The sequence below is a fragment of the Penicillium longicatenatum genome (assembly GCF_028827895.1).
Source record: "Penicillium longicatenatum strain IBT 33135 chromosome Unknown contig_1_segment0_segment0, whole genome shotgun sequence".
NCBI classification, from domain to species: Eukaryota; Fungi; Ascomycota; class Eurotiomycetes; order Eurotiales; family Aspergillaceae; genus Penicillium; species Penicillium longicatenatum.
In genome coordinates this window covers 3,987,709-4,012,410 of record NW_026643119.1, presented here as the reverse complement: position 1 = coordinate 4,012,410, position 24,702 = coordinate 3,987,709, and the positions used below count along the sequence as shown (strand labels likewise).

The 24,702-nt window shown below is 50.0% G+C and overlaps 8 protein-coding genes across 8 annotated transcripts; 4 read left to right on the top strand and 4 right to left on the bottom strand.

Moving 5' to 3' along the window:
* Positions 1–404: 404 nt before the first annotated feature.
* Positions 405–1,475, top strand: N7484_002276 (sterol desaturase family protein; the record flags this gene model as incomplete). The annotated part of the gene is made up of 2 exons (XM_057112696.1): positions 405–884; positions 945–1,475. 2 exons carry the CDS (start codon positions 405–407, stop codon positions 1,473–1,475), a joined length of 1,011 nt encoding a protein of 336 aa, XP_056977433.1.
* Positions 1,476–2,339: 864 nt separating this feature from the next.
* Positions 2,340–3,339, bottom strand: N7484_002275 (60S ribosomal protein eL6; the record flags this gene model as incomplete). Its single annotated transcript, XM_057112695.1, has 3 exons — positions 2,340–2,492; positions 2,562–2,897; positions 3,220–3,339. 3 exons carry the CDS (start codon positions 3,337–3,339, stop codon positions 2,340–2,342), a joined length of 609 nt encoding a protein of 202 aa, XP_056977432.1.
* A 398-nt stretch (positions 3,340–3,737) lies between these two features.
* On the bottom strand, positions 3,738–4,970 carry N7484_002274 (uncharacterized protein; the record flags this gene model as incomplete). The annotated part of the gene is made up of 1 exon (XM_057112694.1): positions 3,738–4,970. One exon carries the CDS (start codon positions 4,968–4,970, stop codon positions 3,738–3,740), a length of 1,233 nt encoding a protein of 410 aa, XP_056977431.1.
* A 559-nt stretch (positions 4,971–5,529) lies between these two features.
* Positions 5,530–6,643, top strand: N7484_002273 (uncharacterized protein; the record flags this gene model as incomplete). The annotated part of the gene is made up of 3 exons (XM_057112693.1): positions 5,530–5,580; positions 5,670–6,217; positions 6,289–6,643. The coding sequence occupies 3 exons, from the start codon at positions 5,530–5,532 to the stop codon at positions 6,641–6,643; spliced, it is 954 nt and encodes a 317-aa protein (XP_056977430.1).
* Positions 6,644–7,505: 862 nt separating this feature from the next.
* On the top strand, positions 7,506–13,983 carry cch1 (calcium channel protein CCH1; the record flags this gene model as incomplete). Its single annotated transcript, XM_057112692.1, has 3 exons — positions 7,506–10,617; positions 10,682–12,112; positions 12,167–13,983. 3 exons carry the CDS (start codon positions 7,506–7,508, stop codon positions 13,981–13,983), a joined length of 6,360 nt encoding a protein of 2,119 aa, XP_056977429.1.
* Positions 13,984–14,753: 770 nt separating this feature from the next.
* Positions 14,754–15,353, top strand: N7484_002271 (uncharacterized protein; the record flags this gene model as incomplete). Its single annotated transcript, XM_057112691.1, has 1 exon — positions 14,754–15,353. One exon carries the CDS (start codon positions 14,754–14,756, stop codon positions 15,351–15,353), a length of 600 nt encoding a protein of 199 aa, XP_056977428.1.
* A 305-nt stretch (positions 15,354–15,658) lies between these two features.
* On the bottom strand, positions 15,659–17,719 carry clrD (uncharacterized protein; the record flags this gene model as incomplete). The annotated part of the gene is made up of 3 exons (XM_057112690.1): positions 15,659–16,215; positions 16,276–17,305; positions 17,630–17,719. 3 exons carry the CDS (start codon positions 17,717–17,719, stop codon positions 15,659–15,661), a joined length of 1,677 nt encoding a protein of 558 aa, XP_056977427.1.
* A 3,523-nt stretch (positions 17,720–21,242) lies between these two features.
* On the bottom strand, positions 21,243–24,263 carry kin1 (putative serine/threonine protein kinase Kin1; the record flags this gene model as incomplete). The annotated part of the gene is made up of 3 exons (XM_057112689.1): positions 21,243–23,182; positions 23,236–23,863; positions 23,943–24,263. The coding sequence occupies 3 exons, from the start codon at positions 24,261–24,263 to the stop codon at positions 21,243–21,245; spliced, it is 2,889 nt and encodes a 962-aa protein (XP_056977426.1).
* Positions 24,264–24,702: the final 439 nt, after the last annotated feature.

Sequence of the window (24,702 nt, the reverse complement as noted above, 5' to 3'; positions counted from 1 at the left end):
TATCAGTACTGGTTGAGCAATAATGCATTCTTTGTCATAATTTTATTTTTATTTTTCTAAAGGAATCAGTCTGCAATACTCCGTAGATGTCAAAATGCAGGGCCACCTGTAGAATGCGGGCGGCGGTGACGTAGTGCAGATCTCGGTTCCCTGCCACCCCAGTTCTCTTTCATTTCTTGCGACACCCCCCACCAACGAGCTTCAAAGAATGTCGTGTTGACAAAGGTCTGTGACTCGAAATGTATTTTTAACATATTCTTTCAGTCCAGTTCATGTCCTAAATCCCTCAAGGGTAGCCCAATTTTCCCTCCGCTTCGTGAAATTCGATCGGCATCCAAATCATCTACAACCACAAATTTTTACCTGGCATCTCTAAGAGCTATTGCCGCGATAATAATAACACAATGGACGCTCTATTCTCACTACCCATTATCTCCCTCCTCCTCGTTCCCACCATGTCGTCCTATGCGACTAGCCTCAACTTTATCTTCTTTTATGTGACGTGGTCGACCCTAGTGCTGTCGCATTCCCCGCTCCGCGTCGAGCTGGTCGGCTCAGCCGCAGTGCGCGCATTATTCTTCGTACTGCCTTCCCTTCTTTTCTTCTTGTTCGACATCCTCACGCCATCTGCATCTGTGATCGTGAAGGCGCAGGGTGAGGCCGGTCTGCCCAGCGGCAGGAAGAAGGGCAAGGTCCGCGTGCGGGATCTCAAAGTCGCAGCCTGGGCGCTTCTCAATGTGCTTCTTGGGACTGTCCTACAAGCTGCGGTCGAGACTCTGCTGGTCCAGGGTCTTGGTATTCGCAGTGCGGTTAAGGTGTCTATGAAGCTCCCCATGCCTTGGGAGATGGGCAAGGGCCTCATACTTGCCTTACTGATTCGCGAGGTAAGCAACCTTTTCTTCTTGATTACGAAATAACTTACTGACATCTTTCCTGCTTACTAGGTCTTGACTTATTATGTTCACCGCTACGTCTTGCACAATGCGCAATCCGTCTTCACTAGGTACTTGGCCCGGGCTCACCAGTCATGGTACCATAGTCTCAGGACACCGTTCCCTCTCACGGCGCACTACGACCATCCACTGGTTTACATCTTTGTTCGCTTCCTTCCTACGTATTTGCCGGCCTTGTTCCTTCGTTTCCACATGCTTACCTACCTGCTCTTCCTGTCGACTGTGTCCCTTGAGGAGACGTTTGCGTATTCTGGATACACTGTTATGCCTACCAGCTTTTTCTTGGGGGGTATGGCGCGTCGAACTGATGGACATTTACTTGAGGATGGTGAGGGCAATTTTGGACCTTGGGGTATCTTAGATTGGATCTTTGGAACAAGTATTGGGGACTCTATTGAGGATGATATTGTGGCAGGAGTGGATGAGCAGGAGGTTGAAAGGCAGGTTCGAAAGGCTATGGAGGCTTCGAAGAGGAAGATTAGGGAAGGTACTTTGCGGAGGAATACAAAGCCTCGGAGCTAGATAGACTAGACTAGACTAGACTGTTTGGTCCTTTTGGAATTTGGATTGAGATATGGATTCACCTGTTCATTGAATATTATCTAATGTCGGAGAATTTGGAACTTAAGCAGGCGGCTCTCACGATCCAAAGACGCTGATTCCAAGATCTGAAGATGAATATTCCAAGAAGTTTGACATGGGTGTTACCATTACGGGTGCAGGTGGTTGAGTGGTCTCGGTAATCTAGTTCGTTTAGTTCGGTTGCAGGTTGCGGAGATATATATTTTGGAGTCCCCGGATATCAATGATCAATTACGTCGTTATCGCACAATGGAGCCTCAATGTCCACTTTAAATATTATCGATCTGATCTGTGGCTTGTGTTTACTCCGTAATTCTACGATAAAATAGCCCTGGAGGGTTACAATGGAAATATCCATAAAAATAAAATGACCCAATTTTTGGATTGCCGTCTGTACCTGGGAATTGGAGATGTATGTCATACTGAACATGAAAGAGAATCCAGCGGGGCTGCTGGAGCGAGGTATTTTTTAATCTTTTTTTGTTTGAAGTCTTTCTTCACACCACGGCTCGTTTCCCCCATTCCCCGAAGAGAGAAGAGAAAGGAGGTCATGCTGAATCGGCCGCGCCGAGAGGGGAAAAATGGTTGAAACGAGGCAAACAACAGCCGGATATCCGAATTAAACGCAGAATCCTAGAAACCAGCGAAAGCATGTATAAAACGGATTCCACTTGGAGTTACATGAATCATAACCGCTCCCTCCGTGACGCAAAAGGGCGCCGATTTGCAATCGAGCCGCCCCTCGTTGAAAGATGAGTCCTCCTCAACTATCTACCGAACCCGCGGCCGCCGCATCGCACTTTTTTACCACTTCATCTCGTGGGGCTTGTCACCGTTGCGCAGGCTGAAGGTAGTGGCAAGGTAGCTGCCGAGGAAGTCCTCCTTCTTGATACCGGCAAGGATGGACTGGTCGATAGCCTTCTGGTCGGTGGCACGGGCACTGGCGACAACCTTCTTCTGTAAAGCGGAATCCACGTTAGTCTATGATCAGTTTCGGAATCTGGTTCGGAATAATTGGGTACGCACCTGGGCCTTCTCGCCCTGCTTGAAGAAAGCCTCCTCAGTCTTCTTCTCAGCGGCCTTCTCCTTGGTGAAGTAGCCGGGAGCGGAGACCTTCTCGACGGTCTTCTGGTCAACAGCGGAGACATCAACGCGCTTGGAGGTGGCGATGACGTAGCGGGCGTTGACACGGCGGAGGGGAACACCGTTGATCTTGAAGGGGCCGGTGACGAGGAGAACACCCTGCTCGAGGTGCTTGAGCAGGATGACACGCTTGCCGCGGAAGCGACCAGCGAGGAGGATCAGGACGGTACCGGGCTGGAGGGACTCGCGGACCTTAGCGGGACGCAGAGTCTTGCGAACCTATATGCGTACACATGTTAGAATATTGAACCTTGAAAAAAAAAATGTCGTGCAACCGAATGAATTCGGCATGAATGGCTTGAGTTGGTGTGGCGGAATGAATGCGAAAATGCGATATGCCTGGGAAGGAAGACTCAAAGAGACTTCACACTTGTGCGGGATTCTTTCCCTGTCTCATCAACAAATGCGTCGCTTTTTTGTCGTTGGAGACGATTCGACCGACTCGGGCACCATTATCGCATTCATCCCAGCCACCAATTCCTTGCTTGTATCCTCCGCGTTGTTCCTTTCGATTGCTTCGGTTGATTTGTGGTATACGGACCTTCTTGGGCTTCGACTCATCGTCCACGGGGTACCACTTCTGAGCCTGCTGGGCCGGGTGCGGCACAGTCCGCTGACCCTTTCCAAACTGCTTCGTCTGGCCAACAGTAGCGTCCGACATCGTGGCTGCTGGGACGGTGTAGGTGGTTGTCGGGTTGGTGGTTGGTGTTGGAGGTTGATGTGCGGACTTGCAAGTGGAGTCTGGTATGAGGGTTTGTGGGAAGCGCAAGCCCTACCTCACGTGATGCAGGGTTAGCCGAGTAGCATTTGGGGGAGCGTGATGAGTCATCTACCGCCAGGCACACGTGATCGGTAGAAGCGGGTCTCGGCTTCCAAGGTTTTAGTGGGGCTACGACTGCCCTAATATCGATGTGAGAGATCCACTACTCGCGGTCGACAGGTACGAGTGCTTTGTTCTGATGTGGGAATTGTGAAGAGTGGAATATCAAATATGCTCTTTCGTCAACTCACTTCGCCTGACACTGACCATGCTAAAATACAACACTATCACAAATCGATCTATGCCGTTGCTTCATCCCACTGAAGCTCCGGATAATCTGGAACAAGCCACCCACCCCGGTTTTCATTGGAATACCTTGCAACAAGCTGGGGTATATGAAGGAAACAAATTAACCACGCAATGACACGTATAAGTGCAACTCCCCATTCTGATTCAGGTAAACTATATCCCAGAAGGCGAGGGCTTATTTTCTGAATCTCGTCCACGAATGGACGCAATGTCTTGTCATACTCGAAGAGTGCTTGCGAAAGATTACTAGGGCTTCGGCAGATCTCACCGGCCAAAACATAGGCACCCACCAGAGAAGCACTAGTTCCCATCCCACTAAACGGTGAGGGACAGTGAGCGGCATCCCCAAGCAGCACCACACGGCCCTTGGACCATGTATTGGTTCGAACTTGAACGACTTCCTGACAGTACCAGTTCTGGGTGGTTTTCATGCCTTCTAGAAATCGATCAGTCTGCCATCCAGCGCCGTGAAATCGCTGAGTCCAGAACTCTTTTTGCTGTTCAACAGACGCTCTATGAATATTTGAGACCTCTGGAGCTGAATCCCTGAGTGTAAAGTAGACTTGGCTCTCGGTCGGATTATGCGTTCGGCGCATGATCATTCGACCACCTGAGCAGTTATAGGTTCTGCGGATATTGTTGTCTCCCTCAGCACGGGGAATGAACCAGTAGGCCATGTGAACACCAAATTTGAGGTATGGAATTGAACCCGGAGGCATAATCGCTTTGCGAATGCGAGATCCTTGTCCATCTGCACCAACGAGGATGTCGAATGTATCATATGATCCATCAGAGAAATAAGCGATTACTTCTTTCTCATCTTGTTCGAATCGTTCAACCGTCTGGCCGAAAATGTATTTCACGTTGTCTTTTGTAGCATCGTATAAGATACGAACGAGGTCACCGCGCATGATCTCATATTCTGATGTCAGGGACTGTGCACCCTTGCCGGTCTTGTTGGCCATGAAGGTTGCGTGGACCTTCCCTTCGGAATCCACAAAGGCCACGCCGTCTTCGTCGACTAGCTTGCTGCGTATGGCGTCTATGATACCCATCCGCTTGGCGATTTCAATGCCTTGCTCTCGTAGGTCTATTTGAGCACCCGTGGCTCTTAAGGCTGGAAAGCGTTCTACCACGACCACTTGATGACCGCCGCGGGCGAGCCAGAACGCTAGTGCTGGACCAGCACAGCCTCCACCGCATATGAGGATTTTGAGAGCCATAGGTTTTTGAACGTGGGAGATGGTGTAAATGTCCTAAATAAACGGATACGATCATCTCGGATGGGCACCGGTGCGTAATATATATATACAAGGTTTAGGCGGAGCCGGGTTTCTACGGGCATTCACGGTATTTTGCCCAAACCCCGAACCTAGAAGGTAGTATACAGGTGCACTGTAATCGCTCTGAAACTAGCCTCTGGCTGTGAAGGCTCTTAGTAGAAGTAATCACATTTCTTATGAGTTTATCGTATCGTTTGATACCCAGGACTATAATCTAACAGATCACTATCTAAATCATGACGTGACTTCCTGATCAGGCTGATAAGAGCTGATAACAACTTATGCCTTATTGCCTCATAATCAAGGCGGTGACAACGGCAGCCCACACGCCCACTCGGCGCAAGTCAGCTGCTCAACCACAAACATGAACTGACGTATCCTGAAGCTTCACTAGACCTTCACACTTCCTTCCAAAGACCACCTTTCATCCACCTGGTGTGGAACTCATCTAACAGACCAATCTTTCACAATTCCTGGTTTGCATAGCGACACTTCCATTATGTCGATGGCTCCCATCATCACCTTCAAAGCAGGTATCTGCGACCTGGATGTACGTGCTCTGGACCTCATCAATTAGACCTTACGCCATGACCTAAATGATTTAAATCTATCATGACAAAGCTTACCTTTGAATTTTAGAGCTCCACAACCCCTGCTACTGTGAAACCCAAGCCCACCCCCGGCTATATCTACCTCTATTCCGAAGATGACCTGGTGCACTTCTGCTGGCGGCCCCGCAGCTCGCCCATTGACGAGCCCGAAGTTGACTTGGTGATGATTCCTTCAGACGGAAGCTTTACTCCCTACAGAAAGGATGTTACAAATGGCCGAGTGTTCGTCTTGAAGTTCTCGTCTAGCTCCCAGCGGTACCTATTCTGGATGCAATCCCAGTCGCAGCACGAAGGTGGTGACGCCAGCTGGTTCAGCCCCCGCGATTTGAAGCTTGGAGAGATTGTCGATACTCTTTTGCAGGGCGAAGAGGTGGATGTGGAACAAGAGATCGCTAACCTACCCCAACGACCATCTGGCGGCGATGACGACGAGACCATGGAGGATGTGGAGGGAACAGACAACGATGCGGCCCATCACGGTGCAGGCAGTGGTGGAGCTGGTGCAGACGCGACTGGAGGGGATATTCGCGAGGAGGGCCAGGAGTCGCGTGAGGGTGGTGCCGATGGTGGACGAGCGTAGGTACATATCTCTACCCATCGCAATTAGAGCTTATGAAAGTCTGACATGTTTAATTTTTCACTTTCAGAGCAAACGATTCCGATCCATCTTTGGTTGTCCAGGACTTCTTGCGGTCTCTGGGTGGCCAGCGCCAGTCTCAATCCCAGGACCCCGAACGACCTTCTACAACTCTCCAGGACCTATTGCCACCTCCCACCACCCTGCCATTTATTGAAACCGCCGATGAATCTACTGCCGACCACCTTCTCAGCTTCTTGCCGCCTGCACTGCTTCTGCTGGCCCAGGGCAATGCCGAGGCCTCGGAAGCGGACACGGACCCCGAGTTGGCCCAGGCGGCTCTTCTTTCCCTTGACCTCACTCAGAAAAAAGACATTCTCCGCAAAGTGCTACGATCCCCCCCAGTTTACGCAGAGCTTAGCTAGCCTTACCGTGGCTCTCCGTGATGGTGGACTGCCTAGTATCAGTGAAGCCCTGCAGATTCCAGTGGCCAATGGAGGGTTCATGCGTCGAGGCGGTGTACCCCTAGGTGGGGGTGATGCAGTGGAGGCGTTTCTAGATGGCGTTCGGCAACATGTCAAGAAGGATGAATCGCAGATGGAGACGGATTGATATGAATATGCTCTGACACATCTCGTTTAAGCAAGAAAACGTTTGAAACCATATACTATTTTTGGTAGCAAGGAAACCCCACCAGGCACCAATTTTTTTTTCTAATTCTTGACTAAGGCCTCGTAATCACCTTAGATAGCGCGAGCCGTAAGGGGGGGAAAGCGTAATCTCCCGGAGGACCCCGGCAATGTCATGTTAATTGTGAGGAAACTCTTGAATGCAGGTACTTTCTCATAGGGCTGTGTAGGTTCGCTATGTAGGTACGGTAATACAAACCCATGGATCCTACAATTAATTAATATCTGTAACTGGAACTATGAGACAATCGGGCGGTGCAACGCCGATTCCTCAGCCACGGAAACGTTGTAATCTGCAAACCAGCCAATCACCATGAAGTGTTTTGGCGCTGTTCCCGTTTAGTGGGTTTGCGACCGGCAACTTTTTTGGTCTAAACACTTGTTCAGCTAAACCACCAGCTTGGCCCCAATTCAACTCTTGGCTCTAGCAATGCTCCGGGCCAAGTCGCTGGTGTGAACTGAACTTTCATTGATTGCTTCCTACCTACTACCCCATACCCCTCGAGTCCCCTGACGACTTCCCCTCTCAACCTAGCGCAGTTCGGCCACGTACAGCCTGCGATGTCTACAGTTCGATAATCTATACCCTTGCCTGACGATGGCGTCGAATAGTCGAAGCCCTGGCGAGAATGATAGCTCCAACCAGATCCCGCTCCAGGATCTGTCTCGATCTGAGATCAATGTCCCCGCAGATGGCCATAGCAGAGGCCGCGCCAGTAGTGTGGGGGGCGGTGTCTTTTCACGACGATCATTAATGGGGAGAGGGTCACGCAAGCAATACCAGAGCGTTGCAGAGGAGTCGCCGGTCGACTTGGGAAGTGCAAGCAGGAATCCATTCGAAGATTCACACGCGGACGAAGAGAATGATTTAGGTGCCCTCGCACAGGCCATGTCATTCGGCATCACATTTGACGCGCCGCGGCTATCATTATCGGACCCTTCAGCTAGGCATGGATTTAACGATGGTGCCTCCGACCTCGATAACGTGCCCTTGGATAATTATCACTCTCACGAACTTGACGATTACGCGCCCCGAGACGAAGCCGAAAATGACACTGCACGCTTGACTGATCCTCGTTTTCTCCAACCGATTAGTGGCGCCCCTGTATCCGAAGGCCGGCCAAGCAGTGATGTTGGCGGCCACTCTATGTACTCCGGTGATGGGTCACGTTTGGGTGATGACCTCCCCCATGTGGAGGACGGATTGAGCCGACGTCGCGGCAGTAGCGCTCGGTCTCGGTCTCTATCCCCATCGGCCTCTGGTGGGGCGCTGCAGCGGGCCAGTTCGATGGTGAAATCTATGTCACAGCGAGTGGTCAATTTAAGTAATGAACCAGAAGTTGTGCAACAGTCAATTGAGCGGGAAGAGTCCAATAAAAATTCAAGGCTGGAAGGGCCCCCAGTCCTCCCTGCAATGACGGATTTCGCCCATGATACCACCTCTGGACTACCGCCGAGAGAGAATCGGGCGTCGAACACGATGTGGAAACACCGAAACAATCCTTTCCGAGGCAGGTCGCTGGGCATCCTGGGGCCGAACAACCCCCTTCGACTCTGGCTTTGCGATATCCTTGTACATCCGTACATGGAACCTTTCATTCTGGTATTCATAGTCATTCAGACTATATTGCTGATCGTGGAGTCCTCACGATCAGTATTCAACCGACCTTTGGCGGTGCGATGGGGCAACACCCCGTTAGATTATGTCTTTTTTGCCATTTTCGTCATCTATACCCTTGAGATCGGGGCTAAGATATTGGTCTCTGGTTTCATATTCAACCCGAGGGAGTATAGCACTTTAAACCGAAATTTGGGAGTCAGGAAAGCGATAGCAGAGAAGGGCAAGAACCTCATTACTCCTCATCGGCAGACAACCAAGAAAAAAGTTTCGTTCTTACAAGCCGAACCTCAAGCCTCAATTTTGCGGACGTTCACTGGGATGAACGCACTGGATGCTGAAACCTATGACGACCCTCTTCAGAAACGCCGCGTCCGACTCGCCCACCGTGCATTCCTTCGTCACTCTTTCAACCGACTGGACTTTGTGGCAGTTGTCGCCTATTGGGTCTCCTTCTTTCTTTCACTACAGGGCCTGGAAGCAGCCCGTCAGCTTTATATCTTTCGCATGCTGAGTTGTCTTCGAATTTTGCGTCTCCTTCTCCTCACCAATGGTACCTCTGTAATTCTTCGAAGTCTTAAACGGGCTGCGCCTCTTCTTGTGCATGTTGCATTTCTCATTGGGTTCTTCTGGCTTCTGTTCGCCATTGTCGGCATACAGAGTTTCAAATCCAGTCTTCGGAGGACTTGTGTTTGGGTTGATCCTGAGGGCAAAGCAAATTTCACCTCGAATGACCCGTACGGCACAATTCAATTTTGTGGCGGGTATCTCAACAGCACAACAGGCGAGCGTATGCCTTGGCTAGAGGCCTCTGGTAATCGTCTCGCCAGTTCTACCGCCAAGGGCTATATGTGCCCCATGGGTTCCCTCTGCGTTGAAGGCACGAATCCCTACAATGGAACATTAAGTTTTGACAACATCTTTCAGTCACTGGAGGCGGTTTTTGTCATCATGAGTTCCAATACGTTCACTGATTTGCTTTACTACACCACCGACAGCGATTATCTTGCAGCAGCGCTGTTCTTTGCCTTTGGTCTCGTCATTCTGAGTTTATGGTTGGTGAACTTGCTCGTTGCAGTCATCACCCATTCTTTCCAAGTCATCCGAGAGGAAAGTAAACGCAGTGCTTTTGCGGTCCAAAAAATCGACAACGTTGAAAACGATGAAACCACGACTCGAAAAGTAAGCACGCTAAAACGATTTTACGACAAAACTGAATACTTTTGGGTTCTCATCATTGTCTATGATCTTATCATCCAAGCATTGACAAGTTCGACCATGGGAGAAGAACGAGCTCGCTTCATTTCAAATACAGAGTTGGTGGTCACGCTCATCTTTCTCCTTGAAATTCTTGCTCGATTTGCTTCGGATTGGCGTGTCTTCCATCGGAGGCGCCGGAATTGGTTTGACCTTCTTCTGGTTGTCGTCACTTGCGTCATTCAGATACCTCCTATAAAAAATTCAGGGCGTCCTTACACCGTTCTCACTCTCTTTCAAATTCTTCGGGTCTACCGAGTTGTGCTAGCAATCCCCGTTACCAGGAAGCTCATCATGGTTGTCTTCCGAAACACCGTTGGTTTGCTCAACCTGATATTCTTTCTTTTCTTGATGACTTTTCTCGCTTCTATCTTTGCAACCCAACTCTTTCGCAGCCAGATTCCTTCCGAGGACCCAACGGGAAGTTCCATCAGCATCACGTTCGCCGATATCTACAACTCATTCCTGGGTATGTACCAGATCTTGTCAAGCGAAAACTGGACAGACATTTTGTATAATGTCACCGCATATACAACTAGCTTCAATACCGCATGGATTTCCGCCTCGTTTGTTATCTTGTGGTTCATTGTGGCAAATTTTATCATCTTGAATATGTTCATTGCGGTCATTCAAGAGAGCTTCGATGTATCAGAGGATGAGAAGCGTCTTCAACAGGTTCGCGCATTTCTGGAACAGAAGCACATCGGCCAAGCTACTCAAGGAAACCTTGCACTTTCAAAGATCCTTCGCCTGGGCCGTGATTCGGGTCGCTACAAGGACCCACTTGATCATGGACCTGCTGCTTTGGAGATGTTGCTGAAGGATGCTGTTGTCCGTGAATTCCTTGATGAAGAAAGGGGGGAGGGGGCTGGAGGAGGAGGAGAACCGACACGGAGAAGAGGCGATTCCGGATAGTGCGGCTGCAGAGACTACTGACCCTGGATTCTTTTCACAGGCCTTGGCCAAGGCAAATGCTCTCATCATGGGCCGGGAACCAAACCCATTCTACTCCAAGCTCAAGTTTTCACGGGCCTACGAAGAATTAGATCCTAGAACCATGGCCAGAGAAGTGGTGTCAGCGGCTGAGGCGAGGAAACGAGCACAGCGAGAGTATCTCATCAAACATCCAAAGTATAACAAATCGCTTTACATGTTTGGGCCGCACCACCCAATCCGAAAGCTGTGTCAGCGGATCGTTGGGCCTGGCCGTGGTAACCAACGGGTTGAAGGCGTGGATCCATATAAGCCAGTGTGGTTTACGTTCTCAGCTATCATTTATGCTGCAATTGTGGCTATGGTCGTTCTTGCATGCATCACGACTCCATTGTATCAGAGGCAATATTTCCGAACCGACCGCAACTGGTTTGTTTACACTGATATGGGATTTGCAGTCATCTTCACCATTGAGGCAACCATCAAGGTGATAGCCGACGGCTTCTTCTGGACACCCAATGCATACTTCCGCAGCTCTTGGGGTTTCATCGATGGAATTGTGCTGGTCACTCTGTGGGTCAACGTTGGCAGCTCCCTCTATAAGGACTTCAGTATCTCCAGACCTATCGGTGCTTTCAAAGCATTGAGGGCTCTGCGTTTGCTGAATGTCAGTGACAGTGCGAAGGACACTTTCCACTCTGTCATCATTTTAGGAGGAATGAAGATCATTGCCGCGGCGGCGGTTTCCTTGAGTTTCTTAATCCCCTTCGCCATTTATGCCGTCAACTTGTTCAATGGACAGTTGTTGTCCTGCAACGATGGCGACTTCTCGGGCAACCTGACTTATTGTGTCAATGAGTATTATAGCTCGCCCTACAATTGGGATGTCATTGGTCCCCGAACCGTGACTAACACCTATTACGACTTTGACAATTTTGGGGACTCTCTTTTCATTCTCTTCCAAATTGTGTCCCAGGAAGGTTGGATCGATGTCCAGGACAGTGTGATGAGCATTGTCGGGCCTGGTCTACAGCCGCAGGATAACGTTGCTCCCGCTAATGGCTTCTTCTTTGTCGTCTTCAACTTGCTTGGAGCCGTGTTTGTCTTGACGCTGTTTGTATCTGTCTTCATGCGCAACTACACAGAACAGACTGGGGTTGCCTTCTTGACTGCTGAACAACGATCCTGGTTGGAATTGCGAAAACTTCTTCGGCAGATTTCGCCGTCCAAACGGTCTCTTAATGAAAAGAGTGCACATTGGCAGCAATGGTGTTACCGAATCGCAGTCAAGAAACACGGTAGATGGGCACGTTTCGTGACTTTCACCCTCTGTATACATTTGGTTCTTTTGGTGCTGGAGTTCTACCCGGAGCCTGAGATGTGGGAATTAGCTCGTTGTAAGTTCTAACTTTACGTTCGTCAGACGTGAGGTCTTTGCTAATTTCATCCAGCCATCTTGTTTTTCATCTTCATGTTTGTTTACGTAGCAAATGTCGTCATCCGATTCGTGGGCCTTGGGTGGCACCGCTTCAGTCGAAGTTCATGGGACCTATACTCCCTCCTGGTTGTACCTGGTGCATGGGTCACGACTATCTTGCATATCGCATATTCGACACAAGTTGTCCTCGAGTTGAACAAACTGTTCCTTGTCGCGATTGCTCTACTTCTCATTCCACGAAACAATCAGCTGGACCAGCTGTTCAAGACTGCCGCAGCTAGTCTGCCAGTCATCAGCAATCTTCTTGCCACCTGGTTCGTGCTATTTTTAGTGTTCGGTATCGCCATGAACCAAGCCTTCGGTCTCACGAAATTCGGAAGCCAGGGGACCCATAATCTCAACTTCCGTGACGTTCCCAAATCCCTCATCCTACTCTTTCGATCCAGCAGTGGAGAGGGATGGAACGAAGTCATGGAGGATTTTGCCACGATGGAACCCCCTTTCTGTACATATAATTCCGACTTCCTTGATGATGACTGCGGCAGTGCCGGCTGGGCTCGGAGTCTGTTTATTGCATGGAACATCATCAGCATGTACATCTTCGTCTCGCTGTTTGTCTCGCTTATCTTCGAAAGTTTCTCATACGTCTACCAACGCAGCAGCGGGCTATATGCGGTGAGTCGTGAAGAAATTCGCCGCTTCAAACATGCCTGGGCGACGTACGATCCGGATGGGACCGGTTTCATCTCTAAAGAGCAGTTCCCCCGGTTACTTGGGGAACTCTCCGGGATCTTTTCGATGCGGATCTATGACGGAGAATTCACTGTTGGTGCCATTCTAGATCAATGTCGAACCAACGCGCGGGACTCGGTTATCTCTTTCCATTCATCCCTGCATACGCGCTCGCAAGAGTCCTTGAATCCCATGATGCAATCTCGCGGGGAAGATATCGTGGACGAGGTCAATCTGAAAGAACTCAATCGCATTCTCAATCGCATCCCGGTGAATACGATTCGAGAGCGGCGGCAGCGGCTCAATATCTTCTACGAAGAAGTTCTAGTGTCGGCAGACCCCGATCGTGGCATCTCCTTCCACCAGTGCCTGATGATTCTCGCCCATTATAACGTCATCAGCGATAGCAAGAGTCTACGCCTAGAGGAATTCCTTCGTCGCCGCGCACGCCTCCAGCGCGTGGAAGAAGCCGTCCGCCGCAACACCGTGATTGGTTTCTTCGACACTCTCTACTGGTCCCGCCAATTCCGCCGGGCTATCGACCGCAAGAAGAATGCGCGCATGACCGCCGTTCCTCAATTCACGGTACCGGAGATCTATGTCGATGACCCAGTGGACGATTCCGAAGAGCACGAGGAACCCGCCCCCGGCACGATGACGCCACAGACCCAGCCCGACCTCGAAGGAGCCTTTGCACCAATGCTCTCACCTTCCTCTACCTTGCATCGCCGCGCCGAATCCAGCCCCACGGCTCACCGGCATGACCTCCCTCGGCTGGACACTACCATGGCCGGACGATCATCGGGTGCTAGCACCCCGACGGACTGGGCCAGTATCAGTCCGTCGCGCACACCGCGTCATATGTATGGCGATCGGGCGTCATTCGACTCTGGTGAACGTCGCGACTCGGCTTCGGGCGCTGACCATTCCCGACAGAATAGCGCTATGAGTGTGCAGGATGTGATGAACTCGCTGGATAACTCCGCCTGGGGCGAAAGTATTCGGCGAAGCTTCACACAGCGGCGATCGGGTGAGGGACGATCAAGCGAGCGCTCCAATCGGTCTACCCAATCTACCGAGAAGGGTTCACCCACCTAATGCATGATGTTGATGTCTCTATGAGAGACGAGTAGGAACCCAACAGGTGGAAGAATCTATCTGTTTCTTTTCAATCATTACCTGAACATTCTTCTACGTGCTTATTTCCCCCTCTTTTCCTTTTCTCTTTGGGTTTCGTGATTGTGGAGTTTCCTGTTTTGATTTTGCATCCATTTTTGCTGTACAATACCCTCAGTCCTGGCATCCTGGAAGCATCTTGCATAGCAGCGGCGTGAGATTCTACCTCCTTATTTTTTTATGGGTTCTTTTTCTCCTTTATTGATCTCCTATTCCCAATAGAATGTGGCGTGTACATCCATGATAGAAACGTTTTCAATATCGGGTGGCTGAAGTGGGTCCGAACTATGGACTATTGGATGTATAGCCGGAATCAGGATGAGGCTGGAACGTCAGGGATGGAGAAATACAAATTTATCATAATGATTGTTAAGTATGTTAAGTATATGTTAATAGATGTGTGTGCATCGATGTTCTCGGAAGATCAACAGACGAAAACAGCAATCAGGCACAATAGCATTGATCCGGATGCGGCCACCGCATCCGATATTATTTGTCTCAGACTCCCTACTTCTCATCCTTGCAGTACAATGATATTTCATAACCCAAATCTCATCCTAAATTCTTCTTCACTTATTACTTATTACTTACTCACACTCACAACATAACATGTCCACCCACCCGCGCTGATTCCACCCGCATTCCACATCACCAAATCCAAAGATAAAACCAACAACAAAAACATCAACAAAATGAACCAATTCCCAACTCCATTCTCTCCAATTCAAATCACCCGTCCGACAAGCGAAACCTCAAGCCCACCCAGCTCAAGAACAACCTCCCCACCCAGCTCGCCAAACTCCACATTCCGACGAGCGCGAACAACAAGCAACCTTACACCACACCACCTTTTCAACCTCTCGTTTCAACCACACCAATCAACGCAAAGCCAGGATCAGCACCAAAATGTATCTACTGACCACCACGCAGTCAGCATTTTGCCCTGCGCTGTACTCCGTGGCCGCTCATCACTTATGGTCGTGAGAAGACGTCCGTCTGCTGTTGATATGGCGCTTAGCGAGGAGCGGTCGAGGTGCGATGGGGATGCTATTGAGAGGAAGGGATTGGACCTTATGGAGCCACGGCCTGTTGAGATGGAGATGGAGAGGGAGAAGATGACTATGACTGTGAATATGGGCACGGGTATGACTATGGGAATAGGAATGGGCGCGAATGCGGCTGGAAACGGCAATTCGACTATGGGGGATCGGCGCGGGAGTATCTTGCGGCCACAGCAGTCGCCGCGATTTGTTATGGGGGGGATTTTTGAGGTGATGGAGGGTCTGGCTTGATTGTCTGCGGGAGTTTCTTGTTTCGGTTTCTTTTTGTGATCTAAGTGTATAGTTGGGGGCGTTGGGAATACCCATTTTGACCGTTTCTTTTTCTTGGTGGTTTTGGTGGGTTATAGACATATAACCACGGTTTGTCAGTGATAAAATCATCTCCATTTCCGTGCTCCATAATATACATAAAAATTATGACAGGGGTATCATAAGGTTCGTTGCCAAGTCAATTGCGCCGTAGATGCAAAATGCAAGAAATTAATACTATGTGAATATGCCAGAACAGAAGAATCTCCAAGAGCATAGGCACAGCCTTATCTACTCCGATTCTTGCCGAGGCTTTTTTTGGCCGTGGCCTTGGCATTAGGGCTGGCCTTCATGCCCGGACCCTGCTTACGCGCATTAGGCCATAGCTGGCCACGGCAGTTGTCTTCGCCGCAAAGACAATTAACGGCATCTGGGTCGATCTTCTCTTTATCTTCATCGTCCCAGAAGGGATTGTAGTCGAAGGTCAACTCGGTGCCGGGGGGGATATCACATAGAGCGAAGAAGGCCAGATGGTAGAGGTTATCATCGCCAGGCTCAGTGGTGGATACGGGGATGATCTTGCAATTCGGGTTGCAAGAGTGATTGACGAAACGGGTGGGAGAGCCGAATTTCTGACCATCGACGACGTAGAACTTTTGATCAGGCTCTGAGTCTTCGTCCTCATCCTCGTCTTGCTCTTCCTGCTTCCAGTCAAGAATAAAGAGGTAAGATTGGCCCATTTGATTCACGAGTTCGCGGGCATCAGCGGCCTCTTGCGTGAGGACTTCGCCGAGGTACCGGTCGATGAACTGACCGGCGATGATGGGGTCTGGAGAACGAAGACCTAAAGTCAGCGGGTTAGAGGGATCTGCAATAAAGGAGATGGGGGGAGGGGTTTACGTACCACAACCTCGAGGTCCTGTATCAAAGATCTCGAATCGGACCTGACGACCGCGCTGGACGACTGTGTTCCAACAGCCGCCTTCGAGGCCCTTGCAACTGCACAGCGAACAGCACTCGGCGATTTTTGAACGACGCTTCAAGAAGTCGGGGTGGAGGACAAACGTTCCGTTCTCCAGGGGGCGGTATGTGGAGATCTTTTGGTTGGATTCAACCTCTTCAAAGAGACAGTCACATGTCGTAAGATCACAAGGGCCAGAGCCGGAGCAATTGCATCCATAATGGAAGCCTTCCGGGACACGCGTCACGCCGTCAAGAAGAATGTAGTCATTCACAAAGCCAAAAGTGGTAGAAAGCATCGCAAGTCTTTCATCATTAATGCTAAATGTGACTGGCGGCCCGTCGATATCCCGCAGCCTTTTCTCGAGGTTAGCCCGCAAGAAGGCTACCGGGTCAGGCTGAGAGATTGACGGAGCGGACTCAGAAGAGGTGTAGAAAGAGATGATGCTCCGATCGACTTTCTCGCGTGTGGGATAGGCCCGTTTCAGGGCCTTTTGTTTCAGCTTGGTAGCAATTGGATAGTACTTCTCAGATACCCCCTTATACTCTTCTTTGCCGGAGACAGGGAACTTGAGTATTTCCTTTGTCCGTTTAGCGGACGACGGGATGACAATCAGTGGCTTTGCGCTGTTTGCCGTGTTTGGTGTGGATGGCCTATCAACCTTTCCGTTTGTCTCTGACATGGACGGTTGCAGGCTTGCCCTGCTCGACGCCGGCGATGCGCTCGCTTTGGCGTGTGCATTCGACTCTTTTGACTGAGACGGCCGGAAACTTGACTTTCTCGAAGTGGATCGGCTGGCCTCCACCTTTGGCCGAACCACTGTCAATGCGTGCGCGCCATGAGTGCCAACATCGGTTTCAATTGAGTTGGTCGGGATATTAGAGCCTGAAAGCTTGCGCTTGTGGGGACCGGACGAGGACCCCAGTTGATTGTGAGTCAACGTAGACACGACCGCCACGTTATTGCCCTTGGCCTGGAGTAGTAAATGCCGGAGGTTAGTGTTTTTTGGTCGCCGTCTCATTGATTGATATGTTTGTGATAATGGTGCATGATAGGTCAGTTTACCCCGATTGCTGCAATGCAAATCGAGGACGGGTATCGGAGATGTAAAGATCCAATCAAATCTCCAGACATAAGACAAGGGGGATTTGGGGCCAAAATCAGATCCGAGAATGTGGAATGAATGGGAAGAAGGTGCTTCGTAGATATACACCGCGCTAACCTCTTTGGGAAAGAGAACGAAGGGTATATATCTCGTAGGAATAAGCCTCATAACATGCCAACACCGAAAACTCACCTCGGAATCTTCCTCACTATCGCCAGTTAGGTCGATAATTCCATCCATCACCTTTCTGAAGGCGCCCTCGGCGGTGGCGGCAAACGGCATCACTACCACCAGCTACGCGCTAGGCCAGCGATGGTGGCGTTTAGGACGAGGAACGTGTCTTTAGAGACACATCGGGGTGAAAAAGCAAAGCGTAGACTAGAATAAACAAAAAAGTGGAAAAAATAAAAGGAAAAGCGTGATTGGGGGGGAGAAAAGATCTTTAAATGAATTTAATGAAAGGTTGCCAGTCGATGCGAAAGTGGGAATAACATCAAAAAATTCTTAATAAGGTCCACGGGTAGAGGTGGACCAAAGTGCGGGAAAACGGGGGAAATAACGCAACTGGGCTGCTGGTGCACGGGAGAGGAAGATCCTTAAAGAAAGATGGACGGCGTTCAGGACGATGAAAGGGGCCCCGATAGCTGGTCCAAGCTTCCCTCTCTTAGTCAGCATATTTATATATCTCGCTTAATAGTTGCTTGATTTCTTCTTTATAAGCTATTTATGTTTCAGTTTAGTGGTGTCCAAGGGTCAATGAATCGAACAAACAAAGAAGTCGGGCACTAAGTGGGTCGACATGTGACGGGTTCTCGCAGTAGTGTCGGGGCTCAAAGGTATGTATTCCGGCATGAGTACATGAATGGCTGGAAATAACGGTGTGATAAACGTTTAGAAACCGGCACATTCGGGCGATTAATGGCCTTTATCAAAGCGCGCGTTAAAAGTGAAAGTTTATGACTATCGCCGCCTCAGCGTTGCTTGAGTGCTATTTTGGCTTCCCCTCTGTTCTTGGTGAAAACTGAGGGCTAGGATACATCATTTCAGGCTATGCTTAGGTGTATAAGTCAACATTTTCCCGAGATCTGTAATCAAAGAAGTGTGATAGCGCATTGCCGCTTGCCGCTTTGTCTACCATTCTGTGATGGATTGGTGGTTTCTGATTGGCTCGCAATGGTTCTATGAACCTTGTGACTAAGCAGTATACCATCCATCTATTTAACTATTGAAAAATCTTATAGTCATTTGACTCATTTCGATGATAAAGCGAAAAAGTTACTTAATTATAATTTACATCTATATTTTACAAGAGTCAAATTCAAGTACTTTTGCAGGCGAGCTGCAGACAGTTCTAAATAACTATCGAATCAGATGAGGCTGTATTAGCTAATCACTGATAAGCATTGATAACTAGCTAACGATAAGCCTTCTACGTAGAGGACCGGTGAATGATGACCTAGAAAACTTCGTCAACAACAGATAATTTTCATTTATTCTTTAGTAAGTACTATTGTAATCTTCTACAATATCCATTTAAATAATTATTTCTCACAAAATAGATAAGAATCCATTTATTAAAATCATCACGTGATAACGAGTGGTCTGGGATAAGAAATACTGGAAGAGGGGAGCAAGGAGTTGTAGGGGGGAATGGGCCCCAACCACGGGCGCTACCGACCGGGACCGACCCTAATGTTGCGGGCTGGTCGCACCCACCGGGGCCCGGACAAAACACATCTTTAACTGGAACGCCGCCGCCAGGTCCTCCAACAAGATTCGAATATTCGCTTGACCGTTTCTCAGATTGGCATTTAGGTTGTGCAGGTAATCGGGCGCACCCAAAGTCCCTGACACTCGCGTTATTCCTTCGTTGTAATCATTTATGGTGATCCGTAGCGGTGGTCCCTAGGGCTCGCGATTCGGGAGCGGCGAGCCCTCCCTCAGAAGTGCCTCGAAGACATTGAGATTTGAATTTATCATACTACTTAGCCTATGAGAAAACCTAAGTTCTTTCAACGCCTAGGGCTTATAACAGACGCTCTATCCTCAGATATAGGGGCAAATAAAGGGGCCCAATGTACATGACACTACTTGATTCGCGATATTTCTGCTCGAGCCCTGCAAGGTGTGAAGCGCGACCTAGCGCGGCGAACCACCGCTAGGGACCACCGCTGCATCACAAGGTAACCAGATCGCCATTAGTGACTATCGCGAGGGAATACAAGAGTCATTAATCATCCCTCGTCTTCTCTCATGTTTATCTTCTGTCATCACTCATACTCATTCTCGCCTGGCATTTTCTCGCTAACATTTTTCTTACGCCGACCTTTTGGCTTCCTGCATTAATGTTTTTGGGTTCAGACCATCGCCAAATCTGCTTCAAGGGGCCACGATGATCCAATAAGAGGCGTAAGATCATTGTTCTCATAGATTAAAATCGTGGAGTACCAGACGCAGCTTCGTACCGGAGACTTTGTGAGATGCGAAATGCTACGAGATCACTCCATATCCTCGATGAGGTGTTTCAAAAATCCTCTAAATCAAGCCCTATTCTATGCAGACACAAGAATATCCCCAGAATTGCGACATCAGCGGATCCATGGGAGGGTGCCTCCTCAATTTCGGAATCTGCAAAAGCAATCGGGTTGAATTGAAACGCCGAAGAAGGAAATTGAGTTCCTGGGCAAACCCAACCCAGTCATTGGAAGATAATGTTGTCATGCAAATCCACGGAGAATTTGGAGAAACCATCTTGGAATTACAAGCCCGGTTCATTAGACATTTGGGAGTGGACTTGTAGTTCGAGGGACTTTCTCAGTATATGCTGATCAGTTTAATGGCTTTCCACCTCGATTGATTCCAAACAACGACAATTGCAACAATGAATTTGGTCCCAGGTTCTACACCACAATATCCCCACCAGATGCATTAGGAGATACGAGAAACCCATGGGTTATTTTGGTTTCAAGGATGCTGATACCCAGATCATGGAATTTACAATTGGAGGGCGCGATTGAAGGCGACAACCTTGTCCTGGGCAGGGGGGACTGCATTGAATATACAAGATCGGATTCCAAATGACCGGCCAAGCCCTTGTTCTCCAGGGGGCAGTATCCACTGACGAGAAGTAAGTGGCGAATACACCCGAGTTGGGGGCACAAGCTTAGCCGCTCTATTGGCCTTTCACTATTTTCATTCTTGGATGTTGACTTTTCTGTTAATATCCCTAGCTGACTATTTTGAATGAAACATCGTCGCTTGTCAAGCCTAAGACTCCCTGATTATACGCTCACAAACCATGCTTAACTACGCATTTACGAAATCCGAGAATGTGTTATCTCTACATAGCCAAACCCAATATAATAAACAATAGCAGTTTTATAGACGTAAGAGACTCGTAGACTCAACAAAGGCTATACAACGCCAAATCCCTGCCTCGGCGCTAAAAGAGAACTGCAGAGATGCAAATCAGAAGCCAGGAATGTCTTCATTAATGTACAAGAAGACGCACTTTTCTAGAACGACAGTGGGACACAGGTAGGATAAGCCCTAGGTAGATGCAACCGGAATGGTAGGCTAAGAACGAGCTGAGTAGACCAGGGAAAAAGACAAGGCCCTGGAATGCAAGGATAAAAGACTGAAACGCTCATGCGAGGTCGTTGATCAATGTACCTGTACCTGTACTTGTACTTAGTGGGGAACGTGAGATGAAAAGAATAACAAATATGTGCCATCTAGGCAAGGCTTCTATGTTCCCCAAGCCAATATGCATGGTGTTAAATAGATATCTAGCCCATCGGCTGAATCAAAGTCGCAAAGCATCAAGAATCTTCTTCGCCATCTCTCTGTATTGCCACATACCACCGGAGACCTTCTTGAACTGGATACCGTGTAGGGAGAACAGAGGCACCTTCACAATGAGAATCTCAAAGCGGAGCACCAAGTTCTCGCCAGTGTCGCTTTGGACGCGGGTGGTGGTCTCTCCAACTACCCGCTCGCCCATCGTGCCGCTCTGCTGGGTATCGCGGACAACGTATTCATCCGACGCATCGGAGTTCGAAACGAAACTACGATCGGGTTGTGTCTGGGGCCGACGGTGTAATTTGTTAGAGCCTGAACGGCTCTCATCGCGGCTATCGTCGTGGCTAAGAAGCCCACCGAAGCTGATGCGGCGGCGGTGTGAGACCTGGCCCTGGCGGTCTGGACTAGGAGGGCTGACGTCGACCACCTTTTCGAGGTCGATGCTAGGGGCGTGTCGACAGCTGAAGCCACCCTTGATCTCAACGTAGTCCACAGCCAGCTGTTTCAGAACGCGGATGATATCAGCCCGGATGACGGGCAAAGGCTTGCTGCTTGTGGTCGACACACTGAAGAGACCCTTCAAGAAAACAGGCTTAGAGAGGTCTTCGCCTTCATTTGCACTTTCCAACGCGGTGCCTGCACCGGTGATATCCTCATCTGTCTCCTCGGGCACGTTGGCCTCGAGAGCAGCCTCCCGCCGAGCACGTCGGGCTTGAATGCTTTCACGGCGGGCATGTCCCAAAGACATGGTACGTGCAGTATGTGTGCGGCTGCCGGACTTCACAGAGGCGGCTTGATCCTTCTGGTTGTTGGGACTAACTTGGTCCGAGCCACTTGTCGAGGGAGGCTGACGTTCAACGTCCAAAGTATCAGATTCGCCCCTCCGAGCAGCTCTTCGAGGTCGGTAATCGGCGGAGTTAACGCTGGTGGACCGTCCCAAAAACTTGTTAGGCTGCGAAGTTTGGTCGCCCGAGCCCGAGCCCGGTGCTGTGAGCAAGTCTCGGTGTTGAGGCTGGCTTCCCGCAGAGGGTAGAGGGGGCTCTGGCTCAGGGCGTCGAGTCCTTCGCACACTAAAGCCACGGTGCAATGGGGACGCGGAATCGACAGGTGGTTGCACATTGAGCGTCGGGGTATTGGGGGTGCTGATACGCTCCCGTTCGACATCCCGACTGCGCTCTTTGGTTTTGCGGGTGCTGAAACGTCGCAAAATACCAGCAGCGGCGCTCTCTTTCTTGGCAGGTGTGTCCGGGGTTGCGTGTCCAGACGGTGAGGAAGTATGGAGATTTTTCATACCCTCCACAACTTCCTCCTCGCCATGGGTCCTGGCTCGAGGGCGAGACCGTCGACCGGTGTCCTTTTCGCCTGGAACTGAGTATTGGTTGGTGTGGGCAGCCTCTGGGGGTGCTAACTCGGGCATGCCAGCATCGACCGGAGTCGGACGAATGCTAATAGCACCAGGGCGACTCTCCAATCTTTCTCGGTCAAGTTTCTCCTTGACAAGATGGTAAACAGACACAAACGGGCTATAAGCGTTCAGAGGATCATTCCCTAACTGAATTGCCTCAGCGGAAGGTGCTGATAGAGTATCACGGCTAGCAGCGGAGTTGCGTCGCTTATAGAAGTCGAAGACGCCGCGCTTTCGCTCCGCTTGGCTATTCACTGGGTGTTCCCGATAATTGAGTCGTACAGCGTGTTGGTATTCCTCTGATTCCAACACCTTTGTTAACTGGGATGTGATATAATCCGGCGAACCGAAATCGAAGCCTGTCATTTTTTCGATGACTTCCTGATCCAAGGGAAGCTGAATCGGCTCTCGCTGGGGGAGATAATTTTCGGGAGGTGCATTAAAGCCCTTGTTCATCCATGGGTGGCTCATAATTTCGGCCAAGCTAGCGCGCTGCTTGGGGTCGGTCACAAGCATACGAGAGATGATGTGTCGGCATTCTGTGAGAGGTCAGTAACTGATTCCCGGGAATCTCGTATAGGGAAACGCATACCAGTTGTTAGGCCAGGTGGGTATTCCACAACACCCTTCTTAATTTTTGCATGGAGCTGAGGCATGCTCTGGTCATCAAAAGGCACCTTGCCACAAACCAGAACGTAGAGAACAATGCCAAAACTCCAGACATCGACTTCGGGCCCGGTGTATTGTCTTGCTTGGAGCAGCTCTGGAGCAGCAAAATAAAGACTACCACAGAAAGTCTTCAGGAGACTTCGGGGAGAGAAGAGATTGCTGAGACCAAAGTCGATAATTTTGATATCACCAGTCTTGCTGATCAGGATATTCTCGATCTTCAGATCCCGGTGGACGATGCTGTTGCGATGACAGTAATCTAAAGCACTGGCGATCTGACGAGCAAACTTGCGGGCTTGTTTCTCCTTCAACTTTCCATGCGAGATAATATAATCTAGCATTTGACCTCCGTTGACATACTCAAAGAGCATATACCAGTGATATGTTGTACGCACCACATCTCGCATTCCGCAGATGTATGGGTGGCTGACAAGACTCACAATAGCAGCCTCTCGAGCGGTTCTGATTTCTTTTGATCGGTCTGCTCTCTCCGTTTCTCGACCGTTGCGATGCTCCTCGGTTGAAAGTCTGGGGACGATCTTGACAGCAACCTGGAACGTGGCATTGTTAGAACGATCTTGCTTAATAGCAGATATGAATCCCGACTAGGATTGAAGGGAAAAAACGTACCTGTTCACCGGTTTCCATATTCTTTGCGAGCTTTACTTTTCCCATGCTGCCCGCACCAATCGTCTTCCCCAGGGCCCATTGGCCCGTTGGTGTAGTGATCGTCGTCCGACGCCGCGGCTGTGTGGGGGCGGTTGGGGCGGTCGCATTCTGCGAGGAATCAGTTGCGCGGTCTGCAGGAGCGGTGCCTGTCATATCAACGCTATCTCGTTGATGACCCTGAGTGGAGGAAGTGCGCTGGTGTCGTCGGGTGGACTCGGTACGAGTTGCCGTGACCGGGCGCTCTTGCGAGCGCTCGGAGGAAGGTTCACGGCGAGATGGCATCTTGTGGACATTGGATGCCTCAAAATCCCGGCGGGCGACGCTGTCTAGCGCAGCGTGGTTTGTCGGTGGACGGCGGTCATACGAGGGGGGTTTTAGAGTGTGAGTATTGTGTCTGTGGAGGGGGCTGGGACGTGTTTGACGATCGGACCGCCACGCTTCGAGTCCGATGGGGCAAATCAGAAGGCGCCCAATGGGCGGGGCGAGAGGAAGTGGATTGACTGCGAACCACCGTAGGCGACTTCGAGGCAGGCGCCGGTGCCGACATAACGACTAGGACGGGTCTGGGTTGGGATAGATGAAGTTGGAGCGGTCAAAGGGCGCGAGCGGGGAGAGGCTGACGAACGGTACGAGCCCCACGGGCTGGTGCATCCACCCGTTGGAGGAAACAAGAGTGAAAGGAGAGAACTCGAGAAACCCAATAATCAAGGGGGAGAAAGAT